This window comes from Macrobrachium rosenbergii, chromosome 55, assembly GCF_040412425.1.
Source record: "Macrobrachium rosenbergii isolate ZJJX-2024 chromosome 55, ASM4041242v1, whole genome shotgun sequence".
Classification (NCBI taxonomy): Eukaryota; Metazoa; Arthropoda; class Malacostraca; order Decapoda; family Palaemonidae; genus Macrobrachium; species Macrobrachium rosenbergii.
Genome location: NC_089795.1, coordinates 55377351 through 55402513, shown reverse-complemented (window position 1 = coordinate 55402513; position 25163 = coordinate 55377351). Strand labels below are relative to the sequence as shown.

At 38.6% G+C, this 25163-nt stretch overlaps 1 protein-coding gene across 1 annotated transcript; it reads right to left on the bottom strand.

Moving 5' to 3' along the window:
• Nucleotides 1-215: 215 nt before the first annotated feature.
• LOC136835279 (ubiquitin-ribosomal protein eL40 fusion protein-like) lies at nt 216-19417 on the bottom strand. Its single transcript, XM_067098576.1, is given in 7 exon segments — nt 216-286; nt 526-599; nt 10715-10819; nt 10821-10839; nt 12047-12133; nt 14128-14230; nt 19393-19417. Coding segments are annotated over 5 exon segments (387 nt in total). The 5' UTR covers nt 19393-19417; the 3' UTR covers nt 216-286; nt 526.
• Nucleotides 19418-25163: the final 5746 nt, after the last annotated feature.

Genomic DNA, 25163 nt, shown 5'->3' with positions numbered 1-25163 from the left:
CCCTCAGATATGTTACAACATATTCATACATGCACTACAGTTACCTGGCAATTGCTTCCTCGAGCCTAAATATTTACTTGTTTACAGGACAACTAAATACTAGCTCCTGTCTTTCCAGAGCATGTGGCAACAAAAGTGGAGCAGGCAAGTTGTAATGCTTAGGTAGTTTTCCAAATAACAAATACCACTAAAGGATTAAATAAATACTTAAAAAGTTCTTTTGTCTTTCTTATATTTTCAAAACTTCTGCTGTGTCTAGACAACACACTTTTTTGCAGCAAGTAACCTGTAAAATTAAAAATATTCATCAACACATTTCCTTGAATATTTATTTTACCTATATTTTATTGCACAACAAAATATATTTTACCCACATACTTATTGCACGAAAACAAAAATTATATTTTACCCACTTTTATTGCACAAAAACAAAATGGTATTTTACCCACTTATATTCTACTGCACAAAAACAAAATAAATGTGCTAATGCCAACTATCTATCAAAAACAAACTCCATCCAGTCACCTTAACCCTTAATCTTCTTCTTTGGGCGGATGTTAGAGGTATGACCACATTTCTTCTTACGGCAGTTAGTAGCCCTGAAAATGTATAAAAAATAATTACACTAAGTAATAATTTGTATTTTTTTCCAGGGAATGAATCATAGCTTTCATACACGGAGTTACTAGTGCAAACTGTGCTTCAGCTGTTACCGACTAACTAGAAAAACTAAGTCCTATCGGGAAGGCCTGAGGGCAAGTGACCTGTGTTGGTCTATCTCATCCACAGTGAGATTCAACGAATTTGCTCCCATTATCCAACACTATGATGGTCAAGATCACAAAGCGAGGTAGAAGAGGGCAAATTCCTCTTTGAAGGCTATGTTTCGTATCCTAGGAAAAATAAGATTTGGTTTTAATATTATGTTCATACAGGAATACGAACCTACACTTTCATAAATAGACACACCCTTAGGAGGGATGGCAATCTTGTTCCTACTACAGCAAACCCCCGCCCCCGTATTCACTGGGGATGGGTACCACATGCCCCCCGCGCGAATAGCTAAAATCCACGAATACTTAAAACCCCTCTACTGCCTATTTTGATATACCATGGGGGGGTACCCTGTGGTGTTGGGTTGCACTAAATTGGTTCTCTAAAAACCTCAGGTTGCTATTACCACAAGTTTCAACCAAGTCTTGAAAGAAGAAAGACATCGTCCATTATTCACCACTTTAGACACACTCTCTGATGACCCTGTACACTTCAAGGGAAGTGCTTTCCACTTCTGGGGCTGAACACCCTTCTACCACCTGCTGGGCAACCACTAAGGGACCCTGGGTGAAGAAATCCTAGGGATCATGGATTACCACTTCCACACACCTGTCTTCAGGACCTGTAGGGAGTGATTCTCCCTGTAGGTGTCAGAGGGGCATATCCCTGATATAGTAGGACTTCACTTTTCCACTTCCCTTGGTAGATACCTATGGAGGATGGTCTGATGGTATCTGTGATTGTTGCTGCAACCCCATTCATAAAGCCCTTCCTTCTCTGCATACCACTGCTGTGGCCAGAGGGGTGCTATTAACATTCAAAGGCCCTGGGACTGGAATAACCTGTTCAGGACCCTTCTCACCTGGTTGAAGAAGGAAGACAACCATCCTTGTTGTCCCATGGATGTTGGAAGGGGTCCGGCATCACAACTCTTTCATCTGGGAATACAATGGAATACAGAATTTAGGTCAAAGGCCAAGCACTGGGACCTATGTGGTCACTCAGTGCTGAAAGGGAAACACAGTAGGAAGGTTTGAGCAAAGTAACAGGAGGAAAACCTCGCAGTTGTACCATGAAACAACTGTTAGGAGGGGGTGGATGGTAAGTAGCAGAAAGAGAATATGAACAGAGGTAGAGTAATGAAAGGGGTTGCAGCTAGGGGCCGAAGGGATGCTGCAAAGAACCTTAAGTAACGGCTTCTGGGCCTGAGAAGCAACATAAGGGCAACTTGGCAATGCTGGCTTTCACAAACAGGTCAATAACTGGACCCTTTCAAAGTTCCATCAGTTTGTCAACCACTGTGTACCAATGACATGGTCCTTACTGTGAGTTGATCGACTGTTTCTTTTTCCTGAAATGTACTTGTTCACATGGGTCACCACGTGTTGGAGAGTAAGCCAAGCTGCTTTCAACTCCAGGATGGTTAACATGCCCTTCATCAAGCCCCATATTCCTGAAACACACCACTGGAGGGACCAGATGTGCACCCTACCCCTCGAAACTTAAATTCTTGAGGGAAACTAGATGGACCTGCCACCTCTTTGTTAACTTTAAGGTCTTGGTAAAAAAAGTCATGGGAGATGTTCACAAGGATGTCCACCCTCTCCCATGGGTAGGCCCTCATAACCTCTATGTCGGTCCTCAAGCCCAGGTATTTGAAGTTGTTTTTGAGGGACAAATCAGTCTTGGGCAGGTGTTCATGACGCCCAGGTCCCTGGCTCTTTCTGCTTCTTCTTGAGATGGGGTGAGGATTAGCCAGCACTCCGAGCACCTATTCAGCCTAAGGCCCTTTGAGTGTGACCAGGACGACTCCAGCTGGAACAATCCGGTGAAGACCTAGGGTAGCATTGCCAAAACAAAGCATAGCAGCCTGGTCTGATACGCATCACCCTTGGCAACAAATTGCAGATACTTTCTGGAGGTCAGGTGGATGGGTATGTGACGTATGCATCCTGTCCCATCACCGATCACCAAATCCCCCCCTCATACCGTCTCCATTAAGCATGGTCAAATACAGAACCCCGGGGAGTTGCCCTCCACTAGTCACACTGCTTTCTGCAGCACCCTTCTTCCTTCGCCTACAGGGCTCTTCCCTTTGGCGAGTTGGGTCGATAGGATGGAAACGGGATGAAAATTTGGGACTATGGAGGTTTAGCTGGCCCAAAGGGCAGACTGTGACCCTGACTGAGGACTGACAACATCCACTCCTCTGCTCCACATCATCCACGGGTCCATTAGGCACACCCCACTTGCAACAGCTCAAGAAGCGCTGTCTCCATCTCACCTGGAGCCTCCCCGCTTGCCTACTTTTCAATATACATGCATGCAGTCCCTGGTTAATGGCAGGGGTTCCATTCCTGGCTGAGCGCTGATACCCAAAATTAGTCGTTAACTGGAACATCACAAAAATTATGGTAATAAACGGTGTTTATGATGCCATAAGTGCTGATAAACCGCTTACCAGTGCCGAAAATCTCGTTAATGTCATTAGCCAAGAACTGGAACACCTAACTGATGCCGCTGGTAAGTGGGGATTGCATGTACTCCTAATTTCAATAGCTTATTCTGGTACTTGGAAAAGTTTAACTTTTCACATCCCAAACCACATTCTATGTAAAAGGACATGGATTTAAAGGTTAGCCTGCTTTTCATCTGATATAAGCTGATGAACTGACCAGAATTGGGTAAGATTATTATAAACCAGAGATAAGCACATATCCCTGAAGTAACCCTTTCAGAGCAGTACACATCCTATGATGCGCAAAATGGCTCAAGACTCGTCATTTCATACCATGATGTTTGTTAAATCACTTGAATAGGCCATAAATGACTATAAGGCAACACTTACACTTAAGCTCAAGATACGAGGGGAAAATAGTCTGACAGACTTCAAGGGGGACTGTACTACTATACCTCCCTGTCCCAGTGCATCTTGTATATATTTGCCCATAAATAAACTCTGGAATTATTGCTGGTTTTAATTAGTTTCATTTACCATAGTATGTAAGCTGTAATTGTAATTTTGTAAAGTTAAAAAAAAAAAAATAGAAAACACGTCAACTCAATAAAAGGTACATCTCTCGATCCCAGTACATCTTGTAAATATTTGTCCACAAATATACTCAGGGATTGTTGCTGATTATAGTTTTTATCTTTTTTGTATTATGTGAGGTGTAATTGTAATCTTGCAAAATAAAGTAAAAAAAGAATATTAGAAAGAACATGTATAACCTGCTAAAATTAATATATTTTTAAGCCTCTTAGAAAAGCGGCCCCACACAGGGTTGGAAATATTTACTTTCAACTTCCTAATTTTTTTGTACTTTATTCTTATACCATGTTTTTGCCTATCTTCCTCTTTTCAGCAATTTTTTTTTAATTGTATTCTTATACCATGTTTTTGCGTATATTCCTCTTTCCGGTGATTTTTTTTTTTATAAACTGCCCGACCTTAAGTTTGACTGGTTTTGGAGTACAGCAATACCTTGCTTAACGCGATTCGAGTTGGGTGAATTCACAGTCATGCAATCTTTTCACTGGAACCTAACTAATTGGCATACACACTTTTTTTAGATGCTACATTTACGAAATCCTTAAGAAACCCTGCAGAAGTGTTTATGTATAATTTTTGGAGTAATTTATAAGTTTTCATGCTTTTATGTATTTTTATTTTTGTACATGCATAAATATAATACAAAGGTATTGCAGCAAGTACAGTTAGTGTACTTCTACAAGATGTGATACCCATTAGCAAAATTACTGCACTTTTCAAAGATGATACCCCTGCAGAAAGTGTTTGTTTAATTTTTGAAGTATTTTAAAGTTTTCATGCTTTTAAGTGTAAAACCAGTATGGAAAATTTATTTATATTTTTTTTTATCTTACAAAAGACAGTTACAGTTCTCTCTCTCTCTCTCGTAGTTAGCACTCTACATACACTTTTCCAACTTATTATTTCTCTGTACATTTTTACTGTACAGTAAACCCCCATATTTAGAGGGGATGAATACTACACCCCCTGCGAATAGCTAAAACCAGCGAATACACAACAGTACTTACAATCCTTCTAAAAACACTAGTGCCTATTTTGATAGTTCACACAAAAAACTAAAAATGCTTATACACGTACTATCCTACTTATGATGGGGTTAGGTTCCAAAAAACCTATCGTTTGTTGGAAAAAACTTACCTCTAATATAGCCTAGCCTACACTAGGGTACTCAGTACCATGTATACATATATGGTAGCCTAGCCTACACTATAAAATATAAGCTATACATACACAGTATAATTATTAATATCAGCTAATTTTGGAGGTTCATGCAGAGTGACTTATGATAATTCCATAAAGAGAAACTGAATAACAAACAAGAATTAGCTTAGCCTAAATTGGTATATCGTATACATATATGGTAGCCTAGCCTACATTATACTGTACTCTATACTCACATATGTATTATACAAACAACATAACGAATACGCATCTTTTCCATGGATCTTTTAAAATGTTATGCTTTAATTCACTGTATCCAATAATATTGTATATTCTTAAATCAAGATATAAATTGCATCATAGATCATAGCGAGAGAGAGAATGTTTTGGAGAGGAGAGAGAGAGAGAGAGAGAGAGAGAGAGAGGAGAGAGAGAGAGAGAGAGAGAGAGAGAGAGAGAGAGAGAGAGAGAGAATTTCATCATATTACGAGCTTTACGTATTAATCATTTATCCGTGTAAAAATAGCAGTAATATGTGTTCTTTCATGCCCAGTATAGTTTTGATTAAAATACTTTCGCTCCAATTTTAATTACGGTCAAGTTTCACCCATGTTGCCAATGCACGATAATTTATAGTCATTAGCAGCTTGAACATTGTTTTCTCAGCTTAAGCTGCAACTTGTAGCTTAAATTTAGCATTATATTTCCTTGCCGACCTTTTATCCATACCGAGTAAGGGTATAATGTAAAATATATCAGTCCTATTCTACTTAACGTCATTTGTACTATAACTACAGTAATTGCTGACTACCATACCATGGTTGAAATACAAGCAAAACGGCTGTTGTTATCAGATTTGGTTACAAGCAAAACAACAGTTTCTCGTTCGGTGGTTTATGGCTGTATGCATTTACGCAAGAGTACATTACTTTTACCATTCTCTTTTACTTTTTAAGCTAGAAGATGGGATAAAGAGATGGAGGAAAAGAAGTTGGTCTATTGAAATTTGGTCTCTCGCTGCCTGATTGTATGCTGCTTCCTGCACCTGCGCGAAATTTAAAAATATTTTATAAATACTGTTGTATCGGTTTAACTGCTTACCCCATCACAAAATCGAATTATCGTAAGGCGAATTATTTTAACTTGAGCACTATCTGGGTACCTGAGTATTTTAACACTTTTATCACAAAAAGTGCATTTATTCATGAAAATATGAAAATACAGTAATTAGTTAGTATTTCTCAGTGAAAAATACCATGAATGGATGAATTTTCATCAAATGCGTATATATGTTCCACAGAGAAATCCGCAAATAGGCAAGTCCACGAATCATGAGACTGCAAATGTGGGGGATTTAATGTACACAATTTTAAACTGACTGAATTTTACCTGTACCCTCAATGAACATAAAAATGTACATTTTCTTTATGACTGCGACCATGAAGTTTACCTAATGACGCTAAGAAAATTCTTTACTTTACAGAGTGAAAAATCAAGACAATCCCATGTATTAGGAGTAACATTAGTATACATACGTACCTCTTGCATATGCGCTACTACGATATTGTACAACACTCAATTTTTAAGTCAACCATTTATTTCTTTAAGGATAAAATGTATTACGCTAACTTTTAAATGAAATTACAGTAACTTTATTTCCATTTAAAAGTTAGCTTAATACTTTGGGAGCATGATTAGGGTCATATTAGTGTCTAAAAATGAGCAGAGCATTTATTTGCATTTTTTGTGACCTTACCAAAATTTAGCGAAACTTCGCCTTACGTGAGGAGTTCTGGAACCTGACCTCGCAAAAGTTCGAGGTATTACTACATTGTTAATGTATACATTTAGCCTGGCCTGTAAGGCTGATGTGCCACAATTAAACAGGGATGCCCTGATTAGTCTATTTGTTTGTGGGAACTGACAATGAAACTTTCACCTCCCATGTAAGATTAGAACACAGGCTAAAGAGGCAGGCTTGCAGTGATAAATGCATCTAAATTGGGTGATGAAGTTGAGAAGGTCACTGTGGCTTTAAAAATAATTGTATCAGAAAAGAAAAGAGGAAAAAATAGTGCAACAGTCTAGTCAGCTTCAGTAAAAATTTATCCAAATTTGAGAGAGAGAGAGAGAGAGAGAGAGAGAGAGAGAGAGAGAGAGAGAGAGAGAGAGAGAGAGAGAGAGAGAGAGAGAGAGAGAGAGAGAGAGAGAGAGAGAGAGAGAGAGACCCACTTCATTTCCTAATTAAATTAATTTTCAATAAAAAAAAAATAAGAGAGAGACCCACTCCATTTCCTAATTAAATTAATTTTCAATAAAAAAAATAAGAGAGACCCACTCCATTTCCTAATTAAATTAATTTTCAATAAAAAAAATCACAAGCATTAGAACTTCACTGCATGCTTTAGAGGTACAATATAGATTTGTAGTTAAAAGCAACCACACTTTCCTCAAAACGGAAAGAGATGCTGCATAACAACAATTTCTCTATGCCTACTTTTCAATACTCATACTCTCAATACCAAGAGAGTTCTAAAGATTACGAAAATCTCAAGAGACTCTCCAATAATACTTAGTGTGACCATTTCTGATCCATAGAAAACAGTTTAATATTTAATGTCTCAAACTATATTCCATGTAAAAAGACCTGGATTTATAGGTTAGGTTACTTTTCATCAGGTATGAACTGATGAGGGACCAGAATTGAAATAGGCATGTTAAACATTCCCATGACTCTTAAATTTATACCTCTAACTCAAAACCTTATTTCAGTTCGTTCTCTTGCCCTATCTCTAAGTACTATCTCCAAAGTCAACACAGTTGTATCATTGTGGAAGGTGAGCACGAGCTCAGTCCCTTTTCAACAACATAGTGCTTACAATAAAAGCTAAGGTATAAAATTCTGGTTATGGAGAACCAGCCATTAGCTACACGCATGGTTGAACGATTTCTTCAACAGTTACTTTTGTATCACCCTTCCTCTCTCTTTCTACAAAGAGATACTTTTGTTACAATGTTATTTAACAGTCATGAGAATTGGCCTCTCCCTCTTCCTGTGCATTGAGGATCACTGCTTGCAACAATAATTTACAGTACTTGACTCATTTAGTTTCTCTCCCTCTCCCCCGCCTCTCGAGAGCAGAGACCCCTGTTGTGATGTTACTTCATGGTATTAGCTTGCCACGCTCTCAATCTCTCTCATCCATATGAAATCAGCTTCTTTGTTTTTCCTACAAAACTAAAAAAATCTCTCACCCACATGAAATCAGCTTTTTACATACAATAAAAAATAATAATGATAAATGAAGGGTAGTGCCCATATAAGGCTACGATAGTTGCAAAAATACTCTGAAAATATTAAACTACTTTGTAAATAGTGTTCTTTCCGTCCATACTAAGACAATAGATCATAAACACCAGTTTTTCATAAGCAGTTTGCTTTATTTAAAATTTTCTTAATAGTGTTCTTTCCGTCCATACTAAGACTATAGATCATAAGCACCCATTTTTCATATGCAGGTTCCTTTACTTATAATTTTCTCGAACTTCTTGTCATCACACTTTAGTAGGTGGCCAATACTGGAGGAGGGGGGAAAGATGTTCATATCACTTCAATGGTCGATAAATGACTTACGGGAACTGTAGTAGCTAAGCACAGGACAGAGGGATTCAGTGTGCCTTGAGACTTGACAGGGGAAATGTACTGCCCCTCATTATCCCATAAGATTTTTATATTTATTTGTTCATAAATATACCCAGGGATTGCTGAAGGTTTTAGTTCTTTATCTTTTATGTCAGCTAGAAATGTAATTTTGCAAAGAAAAGTGCACAGAAATATTAGAAAAAACATGTATACCTCACGAAAAGTTACTGCATCTCCCCATCTCTGTAAATCTTGTAACTATTTTACAACAATTATACTCAGAATTTGTTACGAATTTAGTTCTTATCTGTTAGGATATTGTGTGAGCTGTAATTATAAATTTATGAAATAAAATATAACAAATTATTAGAAAAATCATATATAACTTGGTAAATTTAACATTTTTACAAGTGTCTTGTAAGTGGCCCCACACAGGGTGGTTGTAAATGGTCACTTTCGACTTCCCATCGTAGGTAGGGGAAAATTTTTTGTATTTTTTTTCTTACACCATGTGCATTTGCATATCTTCCTCTATAGTGATTTTTTTTCCTACTGCATATCTTCCTCTATCCAATGATTTTTTTCCTAAAGTAGTTGCACCATGCATTTTGTTTCATTGTGCAAGCACAAGCCCTCAAATTCAGCTATCTGTAGTTACAGGAAGTGAAATAGTCTCATCTTACCACCTCCAAACAACCTGAACTTGAATCACTGGCATTTACTTCATTACAAACTAAAGGAATTTGGCATGTCTGATCTGGATTAAAATGTCCAGAGTCACCACAACTACAACACTAGAGAGAGAGAGAGAGAGAGAGAGAGAGAGAGAGAGAGAGAGAGAGAGAGAGAGAGAGAGAGAGAGACAGAGAGGTGTGTGACAAAAGTATACACACACTTTTATAGTACTTAATCCCTTGTGGATGGGTAACACTTGTATTTTACATATAGGTTTGTGGTGGAGCACAGGAAACACATGTTCAAGATTTCGTGGCATATTTAACCCTTTGTGGACGGGTAACATACTTGTATGTTTCCATATAAGTTTGTGGTGGAGTCTGCGAAACACATGTTCATGATTTCAGGTCATACAATTTGAACAAATTTTGCAGGAAGTGCTCTATTCACTTCTAAGGGCCATAAATGAATTATGGCAACTCTTACCCCAACTCTAATACCTAGTGGTACAGCCGAGAGGGATCAGTTTGCCTTGAGATGTAGGGAAACGTAATCCAAAAATTCCCATTCAAAGATGTCTCAAACATTTTACAATAAATAGACTGTGAATTTGTTACTGCTTTTAGTTCTTATATTGTGTAAGCTGTAATTATAAAAAAAAAATTGTAACTTGGTAAAATTAGCATACTTTCATGAATGTCTCTTGGAAAAGAGGCCATGCATAGGGTTGGAAAATTTTTTTTTTTTAGAATTTTTGTTACTCTATGGGCATATGAATACAGTATCTTCCTCTTCCCACTGTTTTTTTTTTTTTTTTTAATTGGCCATCCTCAAATTTAGCCCAGTCTAGGGGTGTGCTTAATATATATTTAGCCCAGACTGGGGGTTAACACATTCCAGTGTATCCTATTTTCCTTTGTATTTATATCATTACTGTTGAGCTCTCCTTTCACGCCTGGTCCTATGTCTTTCCTTTGTCAAGTTTTCATTATTTTGGCCACTCCTGCTGCTTGTACTAAACAGTCCTGGGCTTCTCAGGTTTATACTCTGGTGACCCTTATAAATCCTATTGGTAGCTCCATTGTTCCTAAATCCTCTAATAGTTTTCAACTCCTCAATTTTAAAAAATTTTATGTTTTCATCTTTAATGAGCTTTGGATTTTTGCTTCCAAAAATACAACTGAAGTCTTCCTCTTTCACCTCATGAAATGCTTACATGATATTAAAGGACCTGCCATATCATTTCCTAACATTATACTGATCACTTCTCACTTCAAGTCATATGTCTTGTTATGCTAAAGGCTAGTCTGAAAATTAGTTCAGGAAGCTGATTCAGTAGTTCTCCGACTCCCACACTATTTACATATAAACTATTTCTAAGCTGCTATGAAATAGTGCACATATTTTACCTTGGGTGAAGACGAGCATAGCACTTGCGACAAATCATCTTATTGCAATTGTACTTCTCTGCCAAGAGTTTAAGGGAAGGTTCAATGACTCCACCACGGAGACGACACAAGGTGCAATGTAGATTCTGCAAAAAAAAAAAAAAAAATATATATATATATATATATATATATATATATATATATATATATATAATATATATATATATATATATATATATATATATATATAATATCTATTAATTTCAGTAGATAAAATTCCAACTACAACATATGGCTACATAAACATAGGCTACAACTATTCCAAATTATAAGACATACACCCACCCTACAATCAAATACATATAAAGGCTAGATCTAACTGAAATTTTGCATGGACTTATTATCCTATTCAAAACCTCCCCAGCTTTCCCAAGTTCCAATGTCTGCAGCATAATGGTGTCAAGGTCTTACAAATTTAAAGCAGCTGAGGTGGGTAACCTGAGTAAAGGACCTCGGGTTTGTATGTTAGGAAAAATGCATTTTGTTTACTGATAGGATTCTCTTAAGCAGCAACAGCTTATGTTAAGCTACTAACACCCAATTTGCCACTGCTTGATCTTACTGCCCTTCCAATACCCATTTCTCAATTTAGCATCCTCTAGGTGGCATAAATCTTCATCCTTTTCAAGGTCAGTTGTCCTACATCAACATGGTTCAACTCCTACCTTTTTTCCATTTTTGCTTTGATATATTCCACCATTATTCATTCACATTTCTAAAAGATAACTAGGCTATAAGTGAAATGAGGTCTGTAGTTCAATTGAACCTTGGGTGATATGAGGTTTGTAGGTCAATTGAACCTTGGTCAAAAATGCCATTTGGTCTGTGTCTTACACATGGACTTCTTTTACAATCTTCTGGGCCTTCCTAGCAGTCTTCATCCTGCATTAAAACTTTTATTTCTCCCATGAGATCAGATCACGCTTGAGTTAAGTGCAAGCATAAATCTTTATCTATGCTATAAAAAGTTGAGTTACTAAAGAAAATAGAAAAAGGTTATCTCACCTGTACTGTACTATATGGAGTTATAATAAAGTAATATATGGCTCATGTCTACTCTTGAGAAGTAAATAAAAAGAAAAAAAGACTGTGCCTTCCTGAACATAGTAACGTGAACTCCAATGGAATGTGTTGGATTTTAACCTCAATGCCAGTACAACTATTAAAATCCCACAAGAAAAATACTTTTATACATGACCTTGCTAACAAAGGTTTTCAAAAATCTATCTGCACATGACAATAATCCAGAAAAAGCCCTCAAAACATTTTTCAAATATAGAAAACCAACTGTACCTTTCTGAATGTTGTAATCAGACAATGTGCGGCCATCTTCCAACTGCTTTCCCGCAAAAATCAATCTTTGCTGGTCTGGAGGAATTCCTGGAAGTTAAAAAAATTATCAGATACATAATATTGTGGACAGTAATATACACTTATTATGCAACTAAGAAAAAGTAGGCCAACTATTCACTAATAAGTTGAGCAAATACACCATACTTCAAATGTAAAGCACAGTTTTTTCTACAAAAATAAAATCTACTTCAGTTGCACTAAGCTCTTTGATAAAGGAGTAATACTAGTAAAGCCAGTAACAAGCAAGTATCCATATATGGTCTCCATTTGAACTTTGCTATTATCACCAGAATACAGATTTCCAAGATTTACCTTAGCATCTGTACTCATGGTTATATAAATCAACATCATTGTTAACATTAAGACAAGTAAAACCTAAACACCTACACCTATAGGAACTCCAGTTGATATCAACAAAGGAAGATCTGGTGGTTACTGAGGCTTGGTAACATGGTAGTTAAAGGTAACAGATAGGTATGTAGTGGGTTACTGCCCAATCAACGAGAGAGAGAGAGAGAGAGAGAGAGAGAGAGAGAGAGAGAGAGAGAGAGAGAGAGAGAGTAGAGAGAGAGAGAGAGAGAGAGAGAGAGAGGGGGGGTTTGAACCCGAACCAAGCATAAGTTGGGCAGTACATATACTTCAATATGGTCCAATGCAAGCACTACTCATAAGGAGTGGCACCAAGGTGACAGTGCACGTTGGGCACGGAAGTCATCTTTGTACCTGTCTTGGGAATGTTCACATGTATGTCCCAAGACATACAAAGCTAGCACCAACGATGTTAAACCAATCCCTCTAATGGTTCAGAGCCATTCAAGGTCATTTGCAGCACTGCCATTCTAAAATTTTGCAGGAATATTCCTGGTATGGTTTATGTGCTGCCTCCTCATCTCTTTAAATCATTTGTCAAGGTCATTAAGTCCCCCAGGGCAAAAAACATCAACAGCTGAACCTAAGGACACTACAAGAAAATAAACAGATTACAAAGAATCATGGAGTGGAAGGAAAAGAATGAGATAAGAGATACAGACACCACTGAAACAAATTCAACAAATAGACTGACCAATTTTATTATTAGAACTGGAACAAATAACAATTCTCAACATTACCACTGTTGTTATTCTCTCCTAATTTTGGAGCGAAGACTAAGCAAACCTCCCTAACAATAGTCTCTAACAAAGACAACACTAGTAACTGGTGTAATGATTAATGCTATCCTACTGACCGTTAGGTGAGAGAGCCAACTTCCTAACCAATCGAGACAGATAAGACAAGTGTCTGAGGGCACAGACCTGCACCCAGGGGCATACCTTAGTTCCCTGACAATGAAGTCCTGCGGGCAGTCCAACACCTATCCTCTGGAAAAGGACGACAGAAACAGAATGCACACCATGGGGAACATGGACTGGCTTTGCAAATCACAATTCAGAGCCTTCACAGCTTCCAGAATAAGACTAACAGCTCTAACACTAAAATATGCTTTTCCTGAACTGAAGGGGTAGCAGAAAACAGAGCCAGATCTTAGCAGTGGTGGTGGTGATGAGGGAACTAGCAATGAAGCAGGAATGGAAGTAAAGGTTTATCTCTGGCCAAATTAAATGTGTCTTCCGTTATCTGACTCAACTTATTGTACACCACCTATTTTATCTGATCACTCCCTACTCTCTTTTGACCCTCAAACAACTAGCACATACTTTGCCTACAGAATACACTATAGGATATAACGAGCATACTTACTGCATAATGCAACGTGTTAGCTTGGAAAACTGAAGACATCCCAAGTGAAAAAAGTTACAATATCAGGAAAAGACCACCAACAGTAACTAGCATATCATACTACCATCCTGAATGATGGCAAGAATATTTCTGATTAGAATTAAAACATCTCAAACACACACAGTGGAGAACAGGCAAACTAAATCTGCATAAATGCTGGAGAACAAGAAAAATACACTGAATTACCATTAGTTTACTTAATAGCTTCAAACACTACCTGTAATCTTTAGTTGTAATGAACCTACCTTCCTTATCTTGTATCTTTGCTTTTACATTTTCAATAGTATCTGAGGGCTCCACCTCAAGGGTGATCGTCTTGCCCGTAAGGGTTTTCACAAATATCTGCATCTGTAAGGCAATGAGAAAAATTATCAATTAGGACCTCAGTTCAATTATTTTAAGATCTCTACAATAAATTGACCTAGTTTCCCTCTTTTTGGTGAAAACCATTATAACAAAGAACTACCATTTGAATATCAGTTTTCTTCAACTTACATGTTGGGTGCCCCTGAGGGTATTAACCTGGTATGTATCCACCTTTGTTAAAAGTCCGGGGTAAACTCATGCTAAGTAAAGTAGACAGCCACATGAAGATATCGTTTATTAATATAATTTGTCGACCACACAATACACAAATGAGTGCATATAATACTTTGATCCCCAAGGGGCTAGTACTAAACATGGCATCCCAAGGAGCTTCCGCCATGTTTAGTACTAGCACCTCGGAGTAGGTGACACACAGATGGATTTCATACAAAGTTAATATCACTCCTGAGTACATTGTATATATACCAATTCAATTTTGGACTGTCATGCACAAAACCAAGTGGCATGCCTCTGTGGGATTTATTTTTATAGCCTCAAACCAAGAAAACAAATTCATGTTTATACTACCTTATCTCATCATTGGGGGGGGGGGGGCTGCATTCATGGGCTTTTTACAAAATCTAATAAGTGTTACCTAAAAATCTGAGAAGGAATGTTTTTGAAAATCAACAGATAGTTGACACATTGCTGTCGACAGTTCTGAGAAACGTTACCCCTTTATTATACTCTAGAATGTAGTTCTAGTAAACTAAATCATCTGGTCCACACCCACTGGCTTTTCTTTTCCAACGACTGACCAAGACAAACAACATTCAAAGTACAGGCAGTCCCTGGCTTACAACGGGTCCAGCTTACGACGTTCTGAGGTTACGACGCTTTTCAAATATATTCATCAAAAATTATTTCCCGGTTTACGACGCGTCGTACGCCGATCCGACGGAGGAAATATGGCTCCAAAACGGCAGAATAATAAAAATTTTGAGGTTTCTTTGATGAAAAACTCAATAAAAATGCAGTTTACATCGTTTTCAATACACCCAAAGCATTAAAAGTAAGGTTTTCTTAGGATTTTCGACGATTTTTCGGTTTACGACGCGGCATAAAAACAGAACCCCCGTCGTAGACCGGGGACTGCCTGTAATTTGTATTTTTCCTACGATACGAACCTACACGTTAATAGGTAAAGCACTCAGTTGTCAAAGTGTGTTGCGGCTCTCTGCTGACTTAAAAAACAAATGCCTAATGGGGGGGATATAAGTCACCTGTGACCTGAGCTGGGTTAGCCCACCCATTTTGTGAATAAGCCCATTTGTGGTACTGCTCAACTCTATGGCCGGGAAAAACTGGAACCACGATTGTTACATAGAGGGTAAAAACTACCCTTTGAAAGTGGGGGTTCATATCCTATGAAAATACAAATTTGTTCTGACGGGACCATGAACCTCAACTTTCACCTGTTATCAGTGCCAAATGTAACAAGAGGGAGAATATTTCTCCTAGCTCAAGAGATATTTCTTTGTTTGTTACCTGTATGTTACTTGGGGCTAGTGCAGATCTTTTGTGAACATTTATAACCCACATAACCCCATTCTGACCTAAGGACTTGTGAAGGCCATCACACAATCTCAGATCATGACCAGCCTAGTTACAAGCAGTATGCAGGGTAGCGTACAGGTTATAGGGGCAAGCCCTTATAATTGTTCCGTGTTTCAAACCATCCAAAACTGACCTTAAGCATCCCCAGGGGACTGTTACAGTTATGCTCAGAACTGATGCTACACGACTGCCTAAGATTTTGTTCAAATTTCACGAACTGGCAACCTAACATGCTCCATATTCATCTATTAATTCAATGTGAAATACATGCTCCATAGTTATCTATTAATTCAATGTGAAAACGCAATTATTGCATAACAATAAGGCCATAATATGTTTCATAACACTTTTCAGTTTTCCCTCTACCCAAAACATCCTTATGCCACTGGGGTCCCCTAGAACTGTTGGATATAGGCTAGTAGGAATGTTAAACTTGACTGCCTCCCTGGGTGATAAAATTGCAGACTATCGCAGCTTGATTCCTGCCAGTCAGACACTACTGTAAACCTTTTTTTTTACATTCATCTTCCAGGGATTGGTACTAAACTTGGCACCCAGGCCTAGTGTAGAACTGAATAGGTTCCACAGGCATGAACAAACCTAACCTTTCCTAGAATGCAAGGTCCTTACTTGGCCAGACCTTACCTTCATTACCTCAATTAGGGTGCTGTGCCCTGACCTGGCCCAGGGGGTCTTTGGCCCTCCTGGACCCCCCCCCCAAAAACACTTAACATGGGAGACAATGGGGTTAGCTTCCATTCGAAGGTGGTCCCATCTTCTGCAAACTACCATTGCACCCATTTTGCACCCTGGGATAGTTTGCAGATCGACGTCCCTATACCTCTCTAAACGGATTCCAAGTCCATTGTCTCCTATGTTTAATTTTACTGGGGATCAAGGAGAGGTGGAGTTCCCTAGCCAGGTCAGGATACAGTGCCTAGCATAAGTGAGGTTGGGAAGGTAAGGTCTGGTACAGTCAGGACCTTGCACTCTAGGAAAGGTTAAGTTTGTTATATCTCCAGAACCTGTCCTGTTCTACAGTCACCCCCTTTCTGCAAACTGCTAAGCTAGGCTATAGGGCTGATGTAGGTGGCTAATCCACAATTTATCGGCATTCATGCCAATGATGGTAATTCTATATATTAGCTCTGCACCTGTTTTTACCTTTTCAACTGGTTTTTTCTACACTTTTAGGGGTTCTGATACTGGCGGTGCATCTGTTTGTTGTCGGCCAAAATGGAGTGTCCCTTCGCAGTCTTTAGTACTGGCCCGGGGGGGGCGGGGGTACCCATACGTTAACAAGTTATTGCACTTGCCGGACGGGATATGAACCGTTCGAAACAGACGTACCTGTGCTCTGTCTCGTTAAGATCGCGTATGGAAACCCCTTGTTGGATGGGCTTCAGGAGTTAATTTCAGGTTAATTATACTCGAGCGCCAAAAATTAAAGGTAAATTCATAATTAGCAACCAAAACACTGTAGAAAAAGTTAAGTTAGAAGGCAGTCGCCACCACGGAGCTACTATTTAGTTCTACCCTAATGATATTTCCTGTCCTTTATGTTTGTTTTCATGTTCATCTACAAGGGGCTGGTGCCAAACACAGCACCTAACTTGCATTCAGTGGTAGTTACTGAACTACAGGGGTGTGGTAAAAGTATTGGGTAGTTCTGAGAACAACAGGAGCAGGTTCTACGACTACCTCCAAGTGAAAGCTTTGTCGATGTTTCTGGTGTTCAGTGTTGTTTGAGGGGGAGGCCCAGGAAGGGGCAAAGCATCCCCCCCAACTCTTCAGGTCAGGCCACGGCACCCCGAGCCAGGTTGGAGGGCAAGGTCTAGTTAGGGTTTTTTCATTGGCAGGACCTGTGTCCATCATTCTCAATAGATTTAAGTAATAGATACACGGCAAGTATATAGCAAGAAATGGCAGTTTCTTACAGTATTCTGGTTGCTTATTTACTAGTTGACGTTATTTTTGGGGGGTTGAATGTAATTAACCTGCAATTAACCCCTAAGTCCACCCAACAAGGGGTTTCCATACGCAACTTCACAAGACAGAGCACTGGTACGTCTGTTTGGAACAGTGGTAATTCTATATATTAGCTCCGTGCCTGTTTTTACCTTTTCAACTGGTTTTTTCTACACTTTCAGGGGTTCTGATACTGGCGGTGCATCAGTTTGTTGTCGGCCAAATGGAATGTCCCTTCGCTGTGTTTAGTACTGGCCCGGGGGGGTTGGGTACCCATACGTTAACAAGCTATTGCACTTGCCAGATGGAATATGAACCGTTTGAAACGGACGTACCCGTGCTCTGTCTTGTGAAGATCGCGTATGGAAACCACTTGTTGGATGGATTTCAGGGGGTTAATTACAGGTTAATTACACTCGAATGTCAAAAATTGAAGGTAAATTCATAATTAGCAAACAAAAAACTACAGAAAAAGTCAAGTAAATTCATAATTAGCAACCAAAAAACTATAGAAAAAGTAAAGTTATAGTGCCATCGCCGCCACGGAGCTACTATATAATTCTACCGTAACGGCTCATATCCCGTCCAGCAAGTGCAATAACTTGTTAACGTAAGGGTACTGGCCCCTGGGCCAGTACTAAACACGGCGAAGGGACATTCCATTTGCCAACAACAAACAAATGCACCGCCAGTATCAGAAGCTGTAAAAGTATAGAAAAAACCAGTTTCCAAGGTAACAACAGGCATGGAGCTAAAACTTAGAATTACCTCATTCTCAACTGACTCTGAAGTCTGCAACTTTACTTTACATCTTGGTGTTAAGGATACTCTACTTTCCTTTGGAAAAACCACACCTTAAGCTGGCCCTGTTCTATAGAATCGGGCAACGACTTCCTTGCCTATGAAACGATTTTTCAACATCCCGGAGAGGGAATTTTAGGCCATCACTGACTCCACAGGCTGTCTTCCATAGGTAGGGTGTTTCTGGGTGTCTATGGCAAAAAATTAATCAGATTAACAGTTTAGGCTATCGAGAATTATTCAAGGGATGGAGCGGTCAGCCGATTTTTATGGAAAACTCGGAGGTTGGAACCAGCACCCAAATCCCACCAGTCCACGACCTTTGGTCTTTCTGTACACCGTGTTTTCAACCCTTTGGGGTAACGCAAATACAAATATTTCACATCAACAGTATAGGTCTGGGCTACTTAGGGCTGACATAATGGGCAAATAGAATAGGCTGCAGGAGAGGGCATCTTCGCAACAGTATTCTTTCCCTTCGTGCAAAAGATAAAAAGCGACTGCTCTAGTTAAGGAAGCCAACTCGACCGTTGGACACTTCATTCTCCTTTCATGAATTCAGATGCTTCAATGTTAATATTTCGGAAATAAAATTTAACGTATCTGACAATATGAGAACAGAGCAGTACGCCAAATTATCAATGGAAGCGTAGCCACATAGACTTATCTACCTAAAAATCACGCATCAAACAGACGTTCGTTCTCTACCGAGATACATTCATATCGCATTTCATCAACTGTGCGTTTACAATCACCCTCAGTATTAACAGGTTTTTGGTTAATATATTCAAAGGGCAATAGATTGCAATAAAACTTACAAGAAAATATTCACAGATTTGACTTAAAATAAATGAGCAAAAAGTTTTCCAGGAACAACAGGGTAACACTTACTTTGGCGGTTGCTCGGGGAAGGTCGCAAACGCAAAGGATTGTGGGTAAGAAAGAAGAAAACGACGACGATTCTCAGCTGTCAAGAGGTCTAGTGTGGGAAAAAATATAGTTATTCATTTGAAGAGTACAACTATGAATGTTTCATAAAATCTTCCCAATCCCATATGGCCATTAAGCGGGTGGAATAGTATCTAAAGAAATTAAAATTTCATTACACAGCTCCAGAAACAGTAGTAGTAGTAATGGTAGGGTACTAGTAGTAGTAGTAGTAGTAGAAGTATGCTATTGAGACAGTTCGCATGGTCGTTCTGCATTAGCTACGGTTGCGCTGGTTTAAGTATATTTTCTCTGTTACAATATGTTTTTTCAAATAAAAGTTTCCACATTTTCAGTTTCATCTCTAGAAAAATAAGATTTTAGCTATGAGCTCCTTTTTATCTCCCTTATACATTTCTGCGTAAATTTATAAATTTATTCCTAACACTGCTGCATGATGAGCAATGCTCAGGTTTCAATTCAAACGCTTAGCATCTTCCCTTTTTTTATCTTTTCTTATCATCTAGCTCTAGCATATTCAGTCTAGCTATACCTATCAGCATTGTTTTCGAGTTATCGTACCAAGGTTCTTCTTCTAATTTTCTTAAATTTCCTACAGATTTTCAGTGTTGATTTTTCATTTGTTCCTTTCTTTCCTACTTTTTGGACAAGTCTCCTATCATTTACGTTGATTGATTTCCCTTAATCGGCTCAGTATTGCGTAAATTCAAGTTTATAAATTTTTTTTTTTTTTGCAAAATCCAAGGTATTTTCTTATTGTTACAGTGGTAGTAGATTATCGCATAGAAGAGCCTATTCCAGTTACTGTGGTGTATAGATCAGATAGACTTGTTTATTCACATCCATTGACTGGCTGGATGAAGCTCCGGTTTAATGTGGATGAAGATCCTGTTTAATCTGGATGAAGTTCCTATTTAAGCTGAAAACACAACTTGCAATTCATTTATTTCCCTTTTTTTATTTTGCTGAATTTTATTATTTCAATAGCACGTTGGCACAACTAGTTCTTACCAAAACAGCCTCCAATCATCACCTGCTACAACTTTTACCTGTGTCTGAGTTAACCATATCTAACATTTTTTTTCCTATGATCTTGGCCCTGTTCAGTTGATCTCTGAAACAATCTTTTAAGTTATTAACTGTGACGCATACATATCAGATTTGTTTTGCTATTCTTATTCCTTCAAAGTATTGCATGTCTTCTAGGTCATATATACTGCACCAGCCACTGAATATTATGTTACTTTTATCCTTGTTCATATTTAAGCCACATTCACTAACTCTTTTTTTATATAAAATTGTTATGGCTTTTACCATTTCTTCCAAAGAATGACCTAGGATCGATCCATCATCTTCATGGGAGAGTGTCATGATTCTTAGAATTTCGTTTCCAAATCCTACTGTCGTTTGTACTTGTTTTCCTCAGTCAAGTAAATTACAAAAAGGAAGATTATAGTCAACCCATAAACACCCTCCTTTTGTTTTTTGTTACATTTAATTCTTCTTGTTCTATATTACTGAGACATAGTGTTACTGTGTCATTTGTATGTATCTTTGCAACCCACAAAGTCAAAAGCTCTTTAGAAATCTGTTGACATTATGAATAAGGGGTTTCTCTGTTATGTCTCTTGTATACGTTTTCAAGTATGTACAAATTATCTGTCGCTCTTCTTTGTGCAGTGAAACCTAACTGTAACTTATGAGTTTTCCCTATATTTCTAATGTGCGTTCCTTTTTTCGTCTTCATGATCCCCACGAATATGTCATATTCGTTAATGTTTTTGATCTAAGATCGTTTACAGTGGGGTATATTTTCTTTAGTGTGAGGGCTGTTCTAGACTTGAAATGGCTTTCCTTTGTAAGAATGGGGCTATGCAGAAAGTTTGACTAATGTTGGTTTGGGCAGGCTGGCCCAGGTGCTACATTTGCTTTCTTCTTCCCCAGTTGGTTTCTCTAGTCTTCTTTAGTTACAGTAATTTCTTCCATGGGTTAAATCTTTTTCAAGTTTAGATTAATAGTTTGTCCATATGCAACTTTGTTTAATGATCTGCTGGGATCGTTTTTAATCTGTGGATTGACGCCTCATTTTACCAAGATGTATTTATTCTTTAATCTGTTTGCTTTGTTATTGCTGTTTGGAGATGAATCGGTACCTTTTTAAGAAACAGCATTTTCTCTTGTTACTACACTGTATGTAGTCTTACTGTTTATATCTTTCAGATGTGGTCTTGGATTCAAGATCTTGATGTCATTCCACGTGTAAATGTCTTTATTAAAATTCACTTATAATGTCTTTAGAGTGGAAAAAACTTGTATTTGAGTTTCATCGCCGGTTTTGCTTCATTTTGTTGCTTAATTCTTGGCTCGTCCCGTCACAGACGTCATGTAGACCGTGTCTCGAATGAAAAATGTTCATAAACAAGGGACGTGATACTGCCAATCAATAGACTTTGGGTGCTGCATTATTACTGGCAGAAGGGGATCGCTGTGCCCCAGTTGTGGGTTCGACAGAGGAAAAGCTAATCATTATTTAGGATGCAAATGTAATGATGGAAATGTGTCTATAGTGATGGCACTGCCAACAACCGCAGTGACGCATGAGCGCTTGTACATTTCTCCTTTGTCTCTTTTGAGGAGAACACTGTGGCTTCCAAGCCTCGGTGGGTTTCTGCCAGGTCTCTCAACCACCAGCCCATACATCATCACTGACGTCGCTTTCCTCACTGTCTTGATTAAGTGAGCCACCGATCACTCGGAACGACTATGCAAGCTGCATGTCGTATTAAAATGGGCCAGAGCCTGCAAATAGTTTATGGGCTGCTCAAGGAGCAAGAGCGCTTGTTTGAATAAAGCCAGCTAAATCTCAAACAACTAATAAAGTCAGTTGTTTCCTTGAATCTTGTACCGTATATGGTTTCCTTGGCGTATTATTGACTGCAATATTTTGGAGAATAAAGTGGTTCTGCACCAAATGCATGGATAGGATACACTCATTACTGAATGGGAAAAAAATTTAAGATTAAAAATACTTGCAATGATGGAAGAAAATGAGATGAGATCAAGGGATTGCTGGACAAGATGAGAAAATGACTGAACTTCAAAGTTTGTGGGAGGGGACAGACGATGACTGTGAATTTTTCCCAGGTTATTGTCAAAGTTTGGTAATCTCACGAAGAAGCCGGGATTGTTAGAAATTGAAATATAGAGAAGAAACCTATGCAGATAAAGCCAAGGAGAAAGATTTATCAGTAACAAGATCTACACAGGCTTCGGGTAAAATCATTGGGACGAAAAGATAGTCTGCTTAGATCCTTAAAGATATTACAGTTACCTCTAATAGTAATGTTGGTGTCACTAAAGATGATGCAGCGACCAGGATGCTTGAAATTTTAGCTTCCAAAGAATATGATCTTCATTCGAAAGAAGTAACAGTAGGTAATGGGAAATACAGAAAGAAGATAGAAGTTATTAGAGAAACAGATAAATTAACAAATGGATGAATAAGTAAATAAAAATATAAGTAAATTATTTAACAATAAGGAGAATTATATTAGGGTAGTAATGAACTGCATTTTCTCTTGACCTTCTGAAGTTCTGATTGCACGATATTCCCAGGGAGACTGTTCCACAGTCCAACGGGTGAGGAATAAAGGGCCTCTGGAACTGAGAATTTCCACAGCGATGCACATTTACTGCATGCTGGTGCTGCTGTTCAGCAAATCTGGTTGCTCTCGGCAGGAAAAGGGGATCAGGGATCAATTGTGAATGTGAAGGATCTCTGTCAAGATACAATTTATGAAAACTTGACAAACAAGAGACCATCCGTCGATGGTCCAAGTCAAAACTGTTAATATTAGGAAACAGAAACCTACCACCACGAACCACTCTATCTGAAAGAGATAAATCTCTGGCAGATGCAGACATCCACACCGGAGAACAGTATTCCAGTAAAGGGAGGACAAATGACCTAAAACAGGTCGTTATAGCATTAAGTCGATGGTAATCACACACAACCTATTTTTCCTATCCTTCTTCCTCACCATCACTACTGGCAAACATTATGCTGAAGTTGATCTTTCGATGATTCCCTTGTCGATCATCCTCTCAACCTCTGGGTGGATTAGTTCCCTAGTAGAATATGGAAGGGATCTATTTTCACTCTAACTTACTGGAATCATTTCAATGCTTTGTTCTCCCAACAAACTCCTTCCTGGATTTTTGGTCAAGATATCTTGATTTTCATTCAGCAACAGTAATTCCTCCTTCTGCTGCTGCTTGCTTAAGTCCCTCTTTTATCGAAGTTCCAGCCAGCCCTCATCTGGGATGACTTGGTCCTCATCACCTTCCTTAATGATGGTAACAGGCATGTCTTCTTTGATGATAGCTGCTACTGCTTCATTTGCTTCCTTCCAATTCTAGCTGGTCAATTCTCTGCCAAAAATCAACCGTGTAGTCCATGTGGTTAACCACCTCCTTGACTTTATAAGGTCCTCTCCACTGCAACATCAGTTTATTTGCCTCAATTAGTGGTACCACTAACAGAGTCTGCTCCACCTTGAACTGATGGTATCTGGTTTTCCTGTTTTGTAGTAATGTTTCTGGCGTTTCTGTGATGCATATAGACTTCCTTGGGCTAGTCGACAGGTCTCTTCCGGATGATTCCTCACATACTGGTAGTGTAGTGCACTTCATCCTCACAGTCTCAGGGCTATAATTCCTTAAGAATCTGCATTGATTCTGTCACTATCCTTCCATACAGTTGCTTAAATGATGAGAATCCAGTGTTTGGCTGTGATACATCTAGATATGTAAATAGGATCACTAGCAGATACCGATCCCAATCCTTCGATCTCTCCTGGCAAATTATCTTCAGTATAGATTTCAGCCCACTGTTAATCCTTTTGCACAATCTTTTATCTTTTGCGTTATACGGAGTATTAAACAGTCGCTTGGTATTCACCAGCAGCTCACCTTTCTTATCATGTTGGAAGTGAGCTGGGTAACTTGGTTGCTAAGCATTTGCTTGGGAAATCCTACTCTACTGAGAACTTCAACTGGTGCCCCCGCTACCCACTCTGTTCCTATTTAGGGATGCTATTGTCCCTGGGTACCTTGTAGTGAAATCTACCACTGTCAGTAGGTGCCCGTTGCCTTTCTCCAACATTGTGACAAAAGCCTAGTCAGGTTTGCAGCTACTCTCTTGAATGGGCCTCCCATCAGTGGCATCTTCCCTAGCAGTACCTTGCCTGTATTGCCCAACAGCGCAGACTTGTGGCAATTGTCATAGGACCTACAGCCTTAATCCCATTATAAACAGTTTAAAAATATATAACTAGTCAGAAATATTATCGTCATCACTTAGATTTCGAGAGACTGTAAAACAAAAGCTAAGACTGTAAATAGTTAAATTTTCAAACTCGTATGAATGCCACAATTTAGTGTGCGAGCCTCCTTTCAATTCAGTTTAAAAGAAGATAAAAACATAGACCTTATAAACCGAGGAAATTACGTAGCTTTTGTCTAGTGTCTCACGGATTATTTACTCGTCTGTAGAAAGACTGGCACAGCATGGAGCGTCATTATTGCAAATCAGTAACATTGTTCTGAAGTAGTTTATATCCCATCAAAGGAGAATCTGGTA